General features: G+C 36.0%; 1 protein-coding gene across 1 annotated transcript; it reads right to left on the bottom strand.

The window, feature by feature from the left end:
• Positions 1-1,393: 1,393 nt before the first annotated feature.
• Positions 1,394-7,313, bottom strand: LOC108674480. The gene is made up of 3 exons (XM_018162435.1): positions 6,744-7,313; positions 6,246-6,376; positions 1,394-2,736 (listed from the first exon to the last, which is right to left on the bottom strand). The coding sequence occupies exons 1-2, from the start codon at positions 7,301-7,303 to the stop codon at positions 6,286-6,288; spliced, it is 651 nt and encodes a 216-aa protein (XP_018017924.1). The 5' UTR covers positions 7,304-7,313; the 3' UTR covers positions 1,394-2,736; positions 6,246-6,285.
• Between the last annotated feature and the right edge of the window lie 5,066 nt (positions 7,314-12,379).

The following is a 12,379-nucleotide window of genomic DNA, read 5'->3' on the forward strand; positions in this document are numbered from 1 at the left end:
GGCAAGAAAAAATTCATTCCTACGGTCAAAATATAATGTAATTGCCAGCCAGCACTATTTTTCTGAATCACGAGCTGCACTGTACATAAACAAATATCCTACAAAGTCGATCCATATCAATCGGCCGCCATTCCTAACAAAAAATTCTATATATTGCTGCTCGAAAGATATTAGACATTTTTCATACTAAAAAATCCAATATCTGCCTCCTAATGAGACATTCGGCATCGTCCTTCTCAAAAATTATCCGCCATTTTGTTCAGCAATTACAAATTTTTAATAAAAACGTAAGATATTTCTTGCGCTATAGAACTCCAGAAAATTAATTTTTTTTTTCAATATCAGTAGTGAACAAATTTAAGGATTAGCTCACTTCTTCTAAATCAATAAAATTTTTCAGAGAATATTTATTTGATTGTAGGTGCACCGTTTAATATTATTTTTGTGCAATAAATAGGACTTAGCATCAAGAACAATAAATAAATCATTATTACAGTAGAACAAATATGATGTCAGCTCATAGAGAAAAAACATGCTTACAGTCTCATCTGGTAAAACTTTAGATATAAAAGTTGTACAAAACCTGCATCGAATACATTGTAAACCGTTAATAAGTCGAATGAAAAACGAAGTAGTTTTCCATTTTCAACTCTGGAAATAAAAGCAAAGTCATTAGTCAGTCATTAAGTCTCCTACATAAGGTTCACAGATAATCAGGTTTGGAACCACACTGTCATCAAGTCCCTGATGATAAGGTTTGCAGTTCATCAAGCCTTGACCTTCACTGTCATAGAGTGAAAATGTGCACATAGTTCACCATACAGAATAACCACGAAGAATACCTGGAAATTAGTCTCTGGTATCTAACGAAGTTGTATGTTCAGGTTCTAGATGGTGAAAGGAAGGTAAAGTATAACCTTAGCACTGAGTTGAAGAGAAGTTACATTTTAACGTGTGTTAAAATTAATTATCCTTAACAATAGATCAGAATTGTCATCAAAATTACCAGCAGGGGTAAATAAATTCGATAAGCGGTTGAAGGTTTGATTCACTCCATACTGCTAGTCGCGGTCCAGTCAAATATTCTTTAATGTATTTCTTTAGAAGCATTCACTGGTCTATAGCCAGGCAGCATTCACTAGGCACGGTCTAGCCAGGCAGCATTCGCGGGCACGGTCTAGCCAGTATCATGGCAAAATAAATTTTGACGTGGACGTGACTGCCATGTTGCCAGATATTTTTTTGACCAGTATACCAAACTTTCAGCTCAACATACCAGATTTTAGTAACTATACCAGATCAAAAATATCCATACCAGACACCATTTGAACATACCAAATTTCTTAAGGCCTCAGCTGGGCAGAATTACCAGTACATTGACAATTTTTTTACAACATCACAGAATACAATACAAATTTGCATAACCTGGTTCGCGTCAAAGTGTATTTAGTCGCATATGCTCGGTCAACTTTAGCGTAATTCATAAAAAATTAATTTGAACAATCGTTATCTTAGCTTTCATTCCGGCAAACATTAAAAACATCATCTAAACACCAGTAAAGTTGCCTTGATTCTAGCCTTATTCCCAGCGGAAAAGAACGTTTGTGGAAGTTTATGAATAAATAATCTGTATTTAAAATGTAAATAGTGATCAGGTTGAGTGGAATATTCAATGCGGAATCAGAATGGCAAGGAATACGTGAGCATGTGAGGGTGAAAAGGATTTTCTGGCATCAAAGTATTCATAGAAATTATTTTTATACATGAAATCAATGCATGAACTGTCATATTAAATTGTAAATTGAACTATTACTAGACATCTGCTTTGCTCTCATTAGTTCAAAATATTGAACTTGCACCAGTGCTTTTATGTGGTCATTTTTTCAACTTTAATGTAAATTTTTAAATATTTTAAATATAGTAGTCAACGTACACAGTTATTGTGCACAACAATCCGCAGTTCTTTTTGCTTGCTCGTCTCATTTCAAGCCGTTTTATATTTGATAACTAATCGTTCCACAACATTCGTCACAGTAGAGAAAGACAGTAGAGAAAGTAGAGTATTCGTCACAATAGAGAAAGTATTCGTCTTTACAGTTGGTCTTTGTTCGTTATTCATGATGCTGTTAAGGATGTCAAATCAAGACGTGGGTCTGGTACGTAGATGTTAAAAAGTCAAATATTTTAATACGTCAATAGTCAGCGTTCAAAAGATCATGCCAACGATCGCACTGTTCACAGGCAGTTAGGAATCCTCCAGGACATCTCTGTCAGTTCGCTACACTTGTTAAACTTTGTCAGTAGACAGTCCTTGGTCAACTTGTCAGTTGGCAGTGCTTCGTAAACTTTGTCCCTTTGACAGTCCTTTGTTAACTTTGTCCCGTTGGCATTCCTTTGTCAAATTTGCCAGTTGGCAATCCTTGGTCAAATTTGCCAGTTGTCAGTCCTTGGTCAACTTTGTCAGTTGGCAGTGCCTCGTAAACTTTGTCAAGTTGTAAGCCCTTGTCAACTTTGTCCCGTTAGCAGTTCTTTGTCAACTTTGTCAGTTGGGAGTCCTTGGCCAACTTTGTCAATTGGCAGCCCTTGGTCAACTTTGTCAGTTGGCAGTCCTCTGTTAACTTTGTCGCGTTGGCAGTCCTTGGTCAACTTCGTCAGTCTGCAGTCAGTTGTGGACCTATTGTTCCACAGTCAACTTTGCCAGTTGTTCATTAGGTTTCATCGTCTCACGTCAGCTGTCTGCAAAAAAAATGGATCATTATTCCATTTTTGTTGTAGAATTAATCCCCCTTATCAGCGATCAAGAATGTTAAAATGGAACAATAAAGACCATGTATCCTATCAAAACATGTCCATGCCATTCAATTTTGATCCGATCGAGTGAAAAAGGATATACAGGAGAAAAACGATTATTTGAAGAATTGATCATTAGCAAAATTATAATACAGTAATATGTAATAATGAAAAGAAAAATGTTTGTTTTATGGGCTGTTTAGAAAATGCAAACTCCTCTTAAAAATAGAATTTTAAGAATATTGGCACATTCACTTCCAAAAAAATAAAAGTAATGATTTGATGCATCCTAATTGAGACGATAAAATTTCCGATAATTCCGAGGTACCACGTAGAAAATTAAATAGCAAAGAATCATTCTTTCGAAAACATTTTTTCGCTTTCATTCAAACTTAGAAAATGCAAGTAAAATGATTTTTATAAAACTTCCCAGGCGAGATGAGAACGTTTTAACAACATTAAATTCCAGGCATCCTCCTCTGTAGTTTGCATGGCGTACGCCTAATATGCATGCATGCGTAACGCGGGAAAGATCCTACTGGATGCATTTAATTCTCTAAAAGAAAAAAATTATTAAATACTGGTATACTTTATCTAATGCAAGTGAAAAGTAAAGCAATATCGCAATATCGTTAGCAAGAAAATGCATCAGAATAATAGGCTGGATTACCTCAGAAGACATGGCTATCCATGAGCGTTGTTGTCAGACATGGCAAAGACTTGGGTCAGGACAAAGGATCTAATATCTGCCACGTCACGCTAACGGCTCCACGAACCTTACAAAACTCGTAAAAGAGACAAACGAATGTCCAAACCTTCGTTTATCAAATCTTTGAACTGCGTCTCTTTTTAATGTATCGCATCAATCATCAATTGATGCATGCCTGTTTAGTTGCTGTTTAATAGTATGTAAACTTCACGTTTTTCGATGTGAATTGATTTAGTATGAATTGATTGATATAAAATAGCCAATGTCTGATGTAAATTCCAAGTAAAATTTAAGAATGTAAAACTAAAACTAAGCATGTTTTGCAGAATTATCAATCATTTACAGAACTTACTAATTATTGAAAAGAATATATTTCCCTGTCATTTATGTCATTTGCTTCATTAATCGTAAATGGCGATATTTATAGGAATTAAAATTTTGTAAGAATACCATTCACTCATCTTACTTGTTCACGATCAACTCACAGCCTGCGTAATTTGGTAAATTTATGCCTATTTGGTTAATGAATATTATTATTAACGATGCAGCAATCATTCGTACTGGTTAACATGCTTGTTCTTTTATTCATAGTCTTATTCCTTGATTCCTCCGACTTTCACCCTATACATTGACCATTGATATTGCCAACTTATATTTAGTTCGGCAATATACTTGCCTTAATGACTTAGTTTAAATTGTTGGAATTCCCGCACGACGTAGAGAATTACTTTGAATAAAGTCAGTCATTTGCATCACAAAGTCAGTCATTTGCATAATTATTCAGTCATTTGCATCCCAAAATCTTCAACGAATATCAGTTGAATATATTACAGTACAGTTTCCTCTGTGTCACAGATCGAGGTTTTCAAGCACCAAGCTAAATGCTGTTAAAGAATTAAAATTCACGTACAGTTTATTTGCATAACTTTATGCAGAATCTTTTTCGCGATCTCCACTTGGTAAAAGCCTTAACTTTGAAATGTCTTAAATATCAATTTACAGCATCTGTATCAGTACACTGCATCTGTGTCGTTGTGTCACTTTATGCCACATTTTCCAACCACTATTTCACCTGGAGAATTAAGTATTCCATGGCACACAGAAACTATCTTCAGCCTCTTGTAAGAAGATTCGCCAGTCTATAGCGGTCCGTCACTTGTGCTGGACGTCTCATCTGTGCTTCGCGATTTCGTGTGGTGACGCTCTTGTCCAGTGTGGCCCTGCTTGAAGTTACTGTGGACTTCAGTTGATGCTTCATCTCCACTAGACTCATCCCCCGTCATCCTCCTGCCTTGGACGTGAGACGTGGACCGCTGGCCGTGCCCATTCTTTGATGCAAACACGTGGACTTCAGACGACAGCATGTGGTGCTGTGATCTCTTGAGCTATGACATTCGTCATACATTTTTGATGCGACGCACATCGCATATTTCATCGCTCAATAAACTATCCTTCTACCAATCCAATTTTTAATCCCTAATAAGTTTTTCAAGAAATGCAGAAGGACAATGTGAGTGCTACATCGATGCACTTCCTTAAACCCGCTTCTTCTATGTAAATTATAATGACAGTGCGCCGCAAATTTAACTTAGCCGGCGGTATTCCAAGGAAAAGGGGCATTGTCCTGCAGCGGCCATCTATGTATGAGAAATCATCAGGTATAGAGCAGTAGTGCTTCTGTAATCAGCTGAAACACGGTTAAATAGTTTCTAAATAGAAAATTTTTCCCTAATACAATACATTATATGTTTTGATTGATAAAAATTGCGATAGAAGATGAACCGACTGTTTTTAAATGAGGCTACATAAGAGATCTACTTGCTCTCGAAAAATGACTGCAAATGAGTTCACCTTTTTTTACAGACTTCGAAGAATTTATATTATTCCCGAAAAAGTCTGCAAAATAGCTCATTCTGCTTTTCAAAAAAGTTCACTTAACTAGCTAAAAGAGTTTATCTTACTAGCGAAAAGGGTTTATCTTACTTGCCGAAAGGGTTAACTTACTAGCCAAAAGGGTTTATCTTGCTAGCCAAAAGGGTTTACTTACTAGCCAAAAGGGTTTATCTTACAAGCCGAAAGGGTTTACTTACTAGCCAAAAGGGTTTATCTTACTAGCCAAAAGGGTTTATCGTACTAGCCAAAAGGATTTACTTACTAGCCAAAAGGGTTTACTTACTAGCCAAAAGAGTTTATCTTGCTAGCCAAAAGGGTTTGTCTTACTAGCCAAAAGGGTTTACTTACTAGCCAAAAGGGTTTATCTTACAAGCCAAAAGGGTTTACTTACTAGCCAAAAGGGTTTATCTTACTAGCCAAAAGAGTTTATCTTACTAGCCAAAAGGGTTCATCTTACTAACCAAAAGGGTTTAAGCCAAAAGGGTTTATCTTACTAGCACGAAGGGTTTATCTTACTAGCTAAAAGGCTCTATCTTAAAGTCAAATGAAATCATCTTACTCTCTTAAAGAGTCCACAAAAATCCATCTTACTCTCCAGAAGCTTTGGCTACAACTCTTGATCATCGTCCTGTGCGACCTGGGCACTTCTGTTGAATTACACCAAACCGCGAAAACATTTCTGGCTGCCTTACCTCGCTCTATATTGTGGCTAAGATCCAGCATGACTTCGAATGATCTCACACCATCTAACCGGTCCCTGAGCCTGTCGTGCGAATCGTCGTGAATAAATTCGATCAGTCGCGTACATTTATTGGCCTGCACCAAACCGCGAGAACATTTCTGTCTGCCTTACCTCGCTCTGTTCCCCTTGAAGATGACGCGCGTCCGCGCAGTTACAGCGCTGGTTTCTCTTCATCGTCGCCGCTGTACTTCTGGTAAGCGGAGTACAGGGCGTTCATGATCGGCGACATCACCTCCAGGGACCTGAGGGGTGAAGTATATCTTGGAGCGACTTTTAAAACTATTGATATAGTCGTAGGAATATAATTTTGACACATTACATTTTTCGTATGTCATGGATGTTTTATGTATTAGAGTATATATTGTTATGAAGTGAAGCATTATTAGGATTCACAGAATAGGTCGCCTCAGCAAATAACAAATAAAAATGCTTTCAATTAGCGAATATGATAGATGATAAAATGAAATGTTTATTTGCCTCACGAGAAATAGGAATTTACAAACCTTTATTAACTACGTTTGGAAAGCTGTCTGAAGATCGTCTGATTTTTTATCAGTTGATAACTTATTAATTAAAATAGCTAATTACGTTTTTCACCATTTTGATCACCTCTTGGCGTAGCTGCTGTACGAGGAACTGCCGCCCGATGCTTCGTAACCTCCACCACCATAGCCACCACCGCCGCCGCCGCCGTAACCGCCACCCGTGCCGTGATAATCATCACTAGGGATGAAAATATAATCCACGTCGCTGTAACCTGACTTGTACTTGGCGGGCCACCAAAGTGCAATTAAGGGGATAGCAATGGCGGCAGCGATGGCAGGAGCTAAAAGGCAGATTTTTGCCGAATTTTTAACAGTTGGTGAACTGTTTGCAGGAGGCAAGAATTTTTGAATTTTATTTACAATTTTGGTAATCAAATTAGGGAACTTAGGAGTGATGCATTTACCTCCTATGATTATACAAGTATCATTAACTTGAATGGAGCGCTCATTTCTCCATAATGATTCACTGGTATTTGCTGTACTGACGGGAGCGATGTTCGCGGCGTCCGCGGTGTCATCTGAAATGCTGACGGGCTGCAATGCTGACGCAGCTGACAACATTATGAAGAGCGTTATCAGAAAGCTCAGGAATCTGGTCCACATTGTGCTGGAGTTGGAAGACATCTACAAATATCTGAAAGAAAACACGACACTAAATTGATTCAAACTGGGTTGCCAGTGACGGATTTTAATTGGATCTTGCATTATTCGGCCAACGCCGGTCAGTGTTTTGTTATTTTCCCACAGTTATTTTCCGCGCTGGTGCCACAGAAATTAAAAGTTTCCGTTTAGTGGAATCAGTTTTTTATGAGAAAGAGGAAAAAGTGAGTTGTTCGGGTAAATTAAATTGGGATTCGAATAATGTCGTGTATACATTAGATGACAATTTATAGCTTTACACGGTGAACCGTGCGTCCACGATTATGAAAAACTTAAATTCATTGAAAAATTTTCTGCATCTGAGTTGTGGCATTCGTCCTTTCAAAATTTGCGTAATTAATTTTGTGTACTCGATAGAAAATTTTCGAAATCACAAATTATAGAGGATTAAAAAATTACATCTTTTAAAAGTGGTCAAAATTATGGACATTATTATTTTCAGAAATCGTATTCTGTGGCGAATTTCGTCGATTTTGAAATTATGCACCATAATTTAAAATAAGAAGAGAATCGCAAAAATAACTTTGAATGCATGTGCTATGTTTATGGTAACTACGAATCTACCCAGTTTTTTTTTTTTTTTGTTTTGTTACCTTAGCTTCATCTGATGTCCTGTTTTTAAGGACTCATTTTTATAAAATATATTAATTAAAACAGTTTAGTTTGTGGGTAAATCCTACAGCAATAATTTAATTATTAGGTTAGTAACGAACGCTACACTTCTAAAAGATCCAAATAGTTTTTAAGTGTTGACGTGATGTGATATATGATGGAATTGTAACCTAGTTCACTATAAATTTCTTATATTTCGAAATTTATTTCAGCTGTTTGTTTATCTCTTTCTGATTATTAAATCGAATTATGAGACACAGCACAACTCTAACGGTATTCAGAAAATTACAATTGCATAAAAAAGAAAATAACATCAAATTTTTAACAAGGTTTGGACGGAACATTTTCTCTAAATCTGGGTTCAAAACGGTCTTCTTCTGATTAAAATTACTTTAAATTGAAAATTATTAGTATTGAGATATTGGGATTTGTAATACTTAATTATTAGCTATACCGAGTAGCACCTGGTTAATGTCAGTCAAATTACATTTCCGAAAGTATGTTAATGTGTTTAAATTATGAGTATAACAATTGCCACATATTTAAATACGGGATATATGTGCCCGCGTATCCGCATAATTCCCATCTGTTCGAGATGATATATGGTATCAGATTTTAGCCTTAGTGGTGGAAACTTGGTAGATAGGAATTGGAGATAAATTGAAATATTCAAATTTGATATTAATCTCAACTCAAAAAATGAAAATTTAATCTAAATAATAAATTTGTGTTCCCTAGGGTTAGGTTGGACCCGAATCACCTAATACTAGTAATTTGTGCAATCTTTGGGAGCACATAGAATTTTAATTGTCTACTCACCCTATACAACATTTTACGATATAAAAATTATAATTAGGTATAATATATGTCAACTCAGAATGAACCAGTATCCCTGGATGATGGTTATGGACAGCATTTTCATGATTTGGAAATCAGGAAACTAATTTCCTGGACGTAGTATCAATAATAGCATCGAGTTAATAATCGCCAATCGTAATCGTTCGAAGCCAATAACCGATTGTTTTTTTTTTTGCTAAACCCTCCAATCAGAGACGAGAAATAAAACGCTACGCATATTTAGGCCGCTATGTGTAGATCAGATACTTTTAATAGTACGGGCACGGCCAACAATATGCAAACTACATTTTGAAATACTTCACCGTCTGGGCCATAGAAATGTTTCGTGTCACGCTTTTATTTGTTGCTGAAAACCTCCATCAAATTTTGGGGACTCGTTTTATGTTGAATTCACGATATTTACTTCATAACCAGAATTAATATAGGCGCTGCTGAAGTTTTGTTTCTTCTTGAAGTGTATTGACTTCAATTAAATTAGTCATTACAACATTATTGATCAGAGCATACCTCATAAAAAAAATTGGTAACATCAGATAAATTTTATATTTAATTTATGTTGACCGAATAATTTTTCTAGTGGAATGTTTTTTTTGATCATTTTTCTATTATAATGTTTTTTAGAAACGAATTAATTGAAATATGAATTAATGGAAATTTAAATGAACTTTTGGATTCTTCTGCCTAGCTATAAATTCTGTTAAAAAGAAGAATTTTTCGCACTGAACTTTTTATAAGCATACGAATATTTTAAACCTTTCAAAGACGAAGTATGAAGTCACACTCAGAAATTATGCTTTTTCCCTGAAAATTGAGTCACAATCATCAGATATACGCCATTATATTCAATGAAATTGACGTTCATAAATTTTAACTAGTTGATTGACTTTAATTTTTAGTTTAAATTTATTTAAATCAAATTACTGACTTTAATTTTTAACACTTTTAATTAACTTGTATAACTTATAACAATTTTCTCAACGGTTGAAGACATCATTACATGTATTTCATTTGTTACGATAGTCATATAACTTCTGGCAGACTGCATCTAATGGTATTTGAGAAAACAAGAGACGTCAAGAAGAGACTTTAGTTCCAGAACGAACATTTTTTCAAGCTTTGGCCTAGCAATTTGGTTCAAATGTTTTTTATAAAAATTTTGTACCAATCTGTTAATTTTAAACAAAAATATTATTGTAAAATTACAACTCCTGTTGAATATAATCCATTTGAGTTTTAAGCTGAAGTCAAGGGAAATGTGGCGGATGGGCTGAAAATGAACTATTATTAGTGAAAAATTACTTTAAATTCATTTAGTAAATTTACCTGAATGACTGGTCTTACAATTACACGAAAATCATCAGGACAAATGACGACTTTCTCTATGAGATAAAATTCTATCCTAATAAGGACAAACCAAAATTCAATCCAGACTCGGATTATTCAGAATTTGTTATTAACCAAAAGCCTTTTTATACTAATGCTCCCTCTGATCATATTTTCCAATTAGAGTTTTCTTTTGCCTATTCATAACTTTCTTCTGCTTTCTTCATTTCAATTGTAAACATTCCATATTCCTTATATTTATTTTTAGTGAATTTCGATAGCAATTTTTGATCATTAAAGCCAAGAATCATAGTATTATTAATTACAATATATCTATTTCAAGTCATTAGTAAACTCATGAACTTCGTTCTCGAGCTTTGACACTTTTTCCCGACTAAAATTTGTCATCCTGACGAATCAGAAGAACTACCGAGTTTTGCATGCATTGCTATTGATCAGAATAACAACTTAAGCTTCCTCTCTAAGAATACCACCCGCAGATCCATTACTTTAATTAATTATGAACTCATAACTAACAGGAATATTTATTAACAATTTACATCTGCCCCCGCGTTTCTGCTCGGACCACAGCTAGACGTTCACTGCTCGCGTGCGGATGAGATAATTAGGGGTCACCCGGGACTGCGGGCCGTTTTATAGCCCCACGCGTGACTTGACATGGCGCCGTGCCCAGTGTTTACTTAACTAAGGTATACAGACTGCCCTTGTTTACCTTACTAAGATGTAAAACATGAAGTCTTTTACTTAACTAAGGTATACAGACTGCCCTTGTTTACCTTACTAAGATGTAAAGTATGTAGTCTTTTACTTAACTAAGGTGTACAGACTGCCCTTGTTTACCTTACTAGGATGTAAAGTATGTAGTCTTTACGGAACAAAGGTGTACAGACTGCCCTTGTTTATCTCACTAAGATGTAAAGCACGCAGTCTTTTACTTAACTAAGGGGGACAGTCTGCCTTTGTTTACTCTTCTAAGGTGTTCACTTCTACAGCCTTCCTTTATGTACTGAACTATATAAGGTGTACTGCCTGCATGTGCTTACTTAACCATGATGTACGTAAAGCCTGCGCTTGCTACTAAAGTTAGGTGTACCTGCAGTCGGCACTTGTTATATTATCGGAATGATTATGACACATGGATATTATAAAATTTAACTGCTGACACGAATAATGCCTTCCAGGAAATAAAATATGGTTTAAAAATTTGACTACACCAAACGAGCGATAGAGAGTAGAATTTGAAAAGTAGTTTCAGAGAACGGTTTTGAGCAAAATTATATTTTATTTAGTATTTTTGTATGTATAGGATTTTAAGCGTCGTAAAACTAAGTTAGCGTGACGGAAGGCATCCTGTCCCATGGGCGACAATCGTTCGTCCGTTCCGCACATGGTGGAACGGTCTTGACCGTGTGTGACCGTGCGTGACCGTGCGTGATAACGTAACCGTGTGTGAAATATTAATGAACTTGAGCCGCTTATGTATCTAATTTCCTGCATGAATAAAGCACTGCCAGTTCACAGGCCGTTAAAATTATATCATTCATTGAGATATTGATTCTCAACAGCCGGTCAATAGATATCTCTAAACGACGCAATGTGCACCTTTCGGTTGTCCAAAAACTATCGACGAGATATTTAATCTGAAAAACCCGCTTTCCGCCCATATCACACTCGAAACCAGTTCAAGTGTAACTACCTATGTACTTTGTATTTAAATTTGCAAAACAAACGAAAATTTACAAGTCTTTAGGAACGAAATGTTATCAATTCATATAAAAGCATTTTCACGTTATGGTGTAAATTAAATATTTCTCATGTCTGATTCACACAGCAATTCTAACCGTGTAAATTTGCCATATCCGTGAATGATCACGATGAAAGTAGACTGATTAAGAGTTCACTTTCGTGACTCCAGCTTTTATAGATAAGTTGACACGGACACAATACAACCTACACAATTGAGTCATTGTGATGGAGCTGCGCGCGGCTGACAGCGACGATGTCATGCCGGGTGGTCAGACGCGCGGCTTTCTATGCACACAAGACGAGTCAACACGAACACAGGCTCTCTACATCTGCTGGATGTCTGAGGAGACTTCTGACCACGAGATAAAAGAACATGCTATGTAAATGAGCAGAGAAAAGGAGCAAAGAACCTAAACGTTTAGTGAAAAAAATTAGCATGTAAATGCTTAAAGAACATGCTATGTAAATGAGCAGAGAAAA

The sequence above is a fragment of the Hyalella azteca genome, unplaced genomic scaffold (genome assembly GCF_000764305.2).
Source record: "Hyalella azteca isolate HAZT.00-mixed unplaced genomic scaffold, Hazt_2.0.2 contig15311, whole genome shotgun sequence".
Lineage (NCBI taxonomy): Eukaryota > Metazoa > Arthropoda > Malacostraca > Amphipoda > Hyalellidae > Hyalella > Hyalella azteca.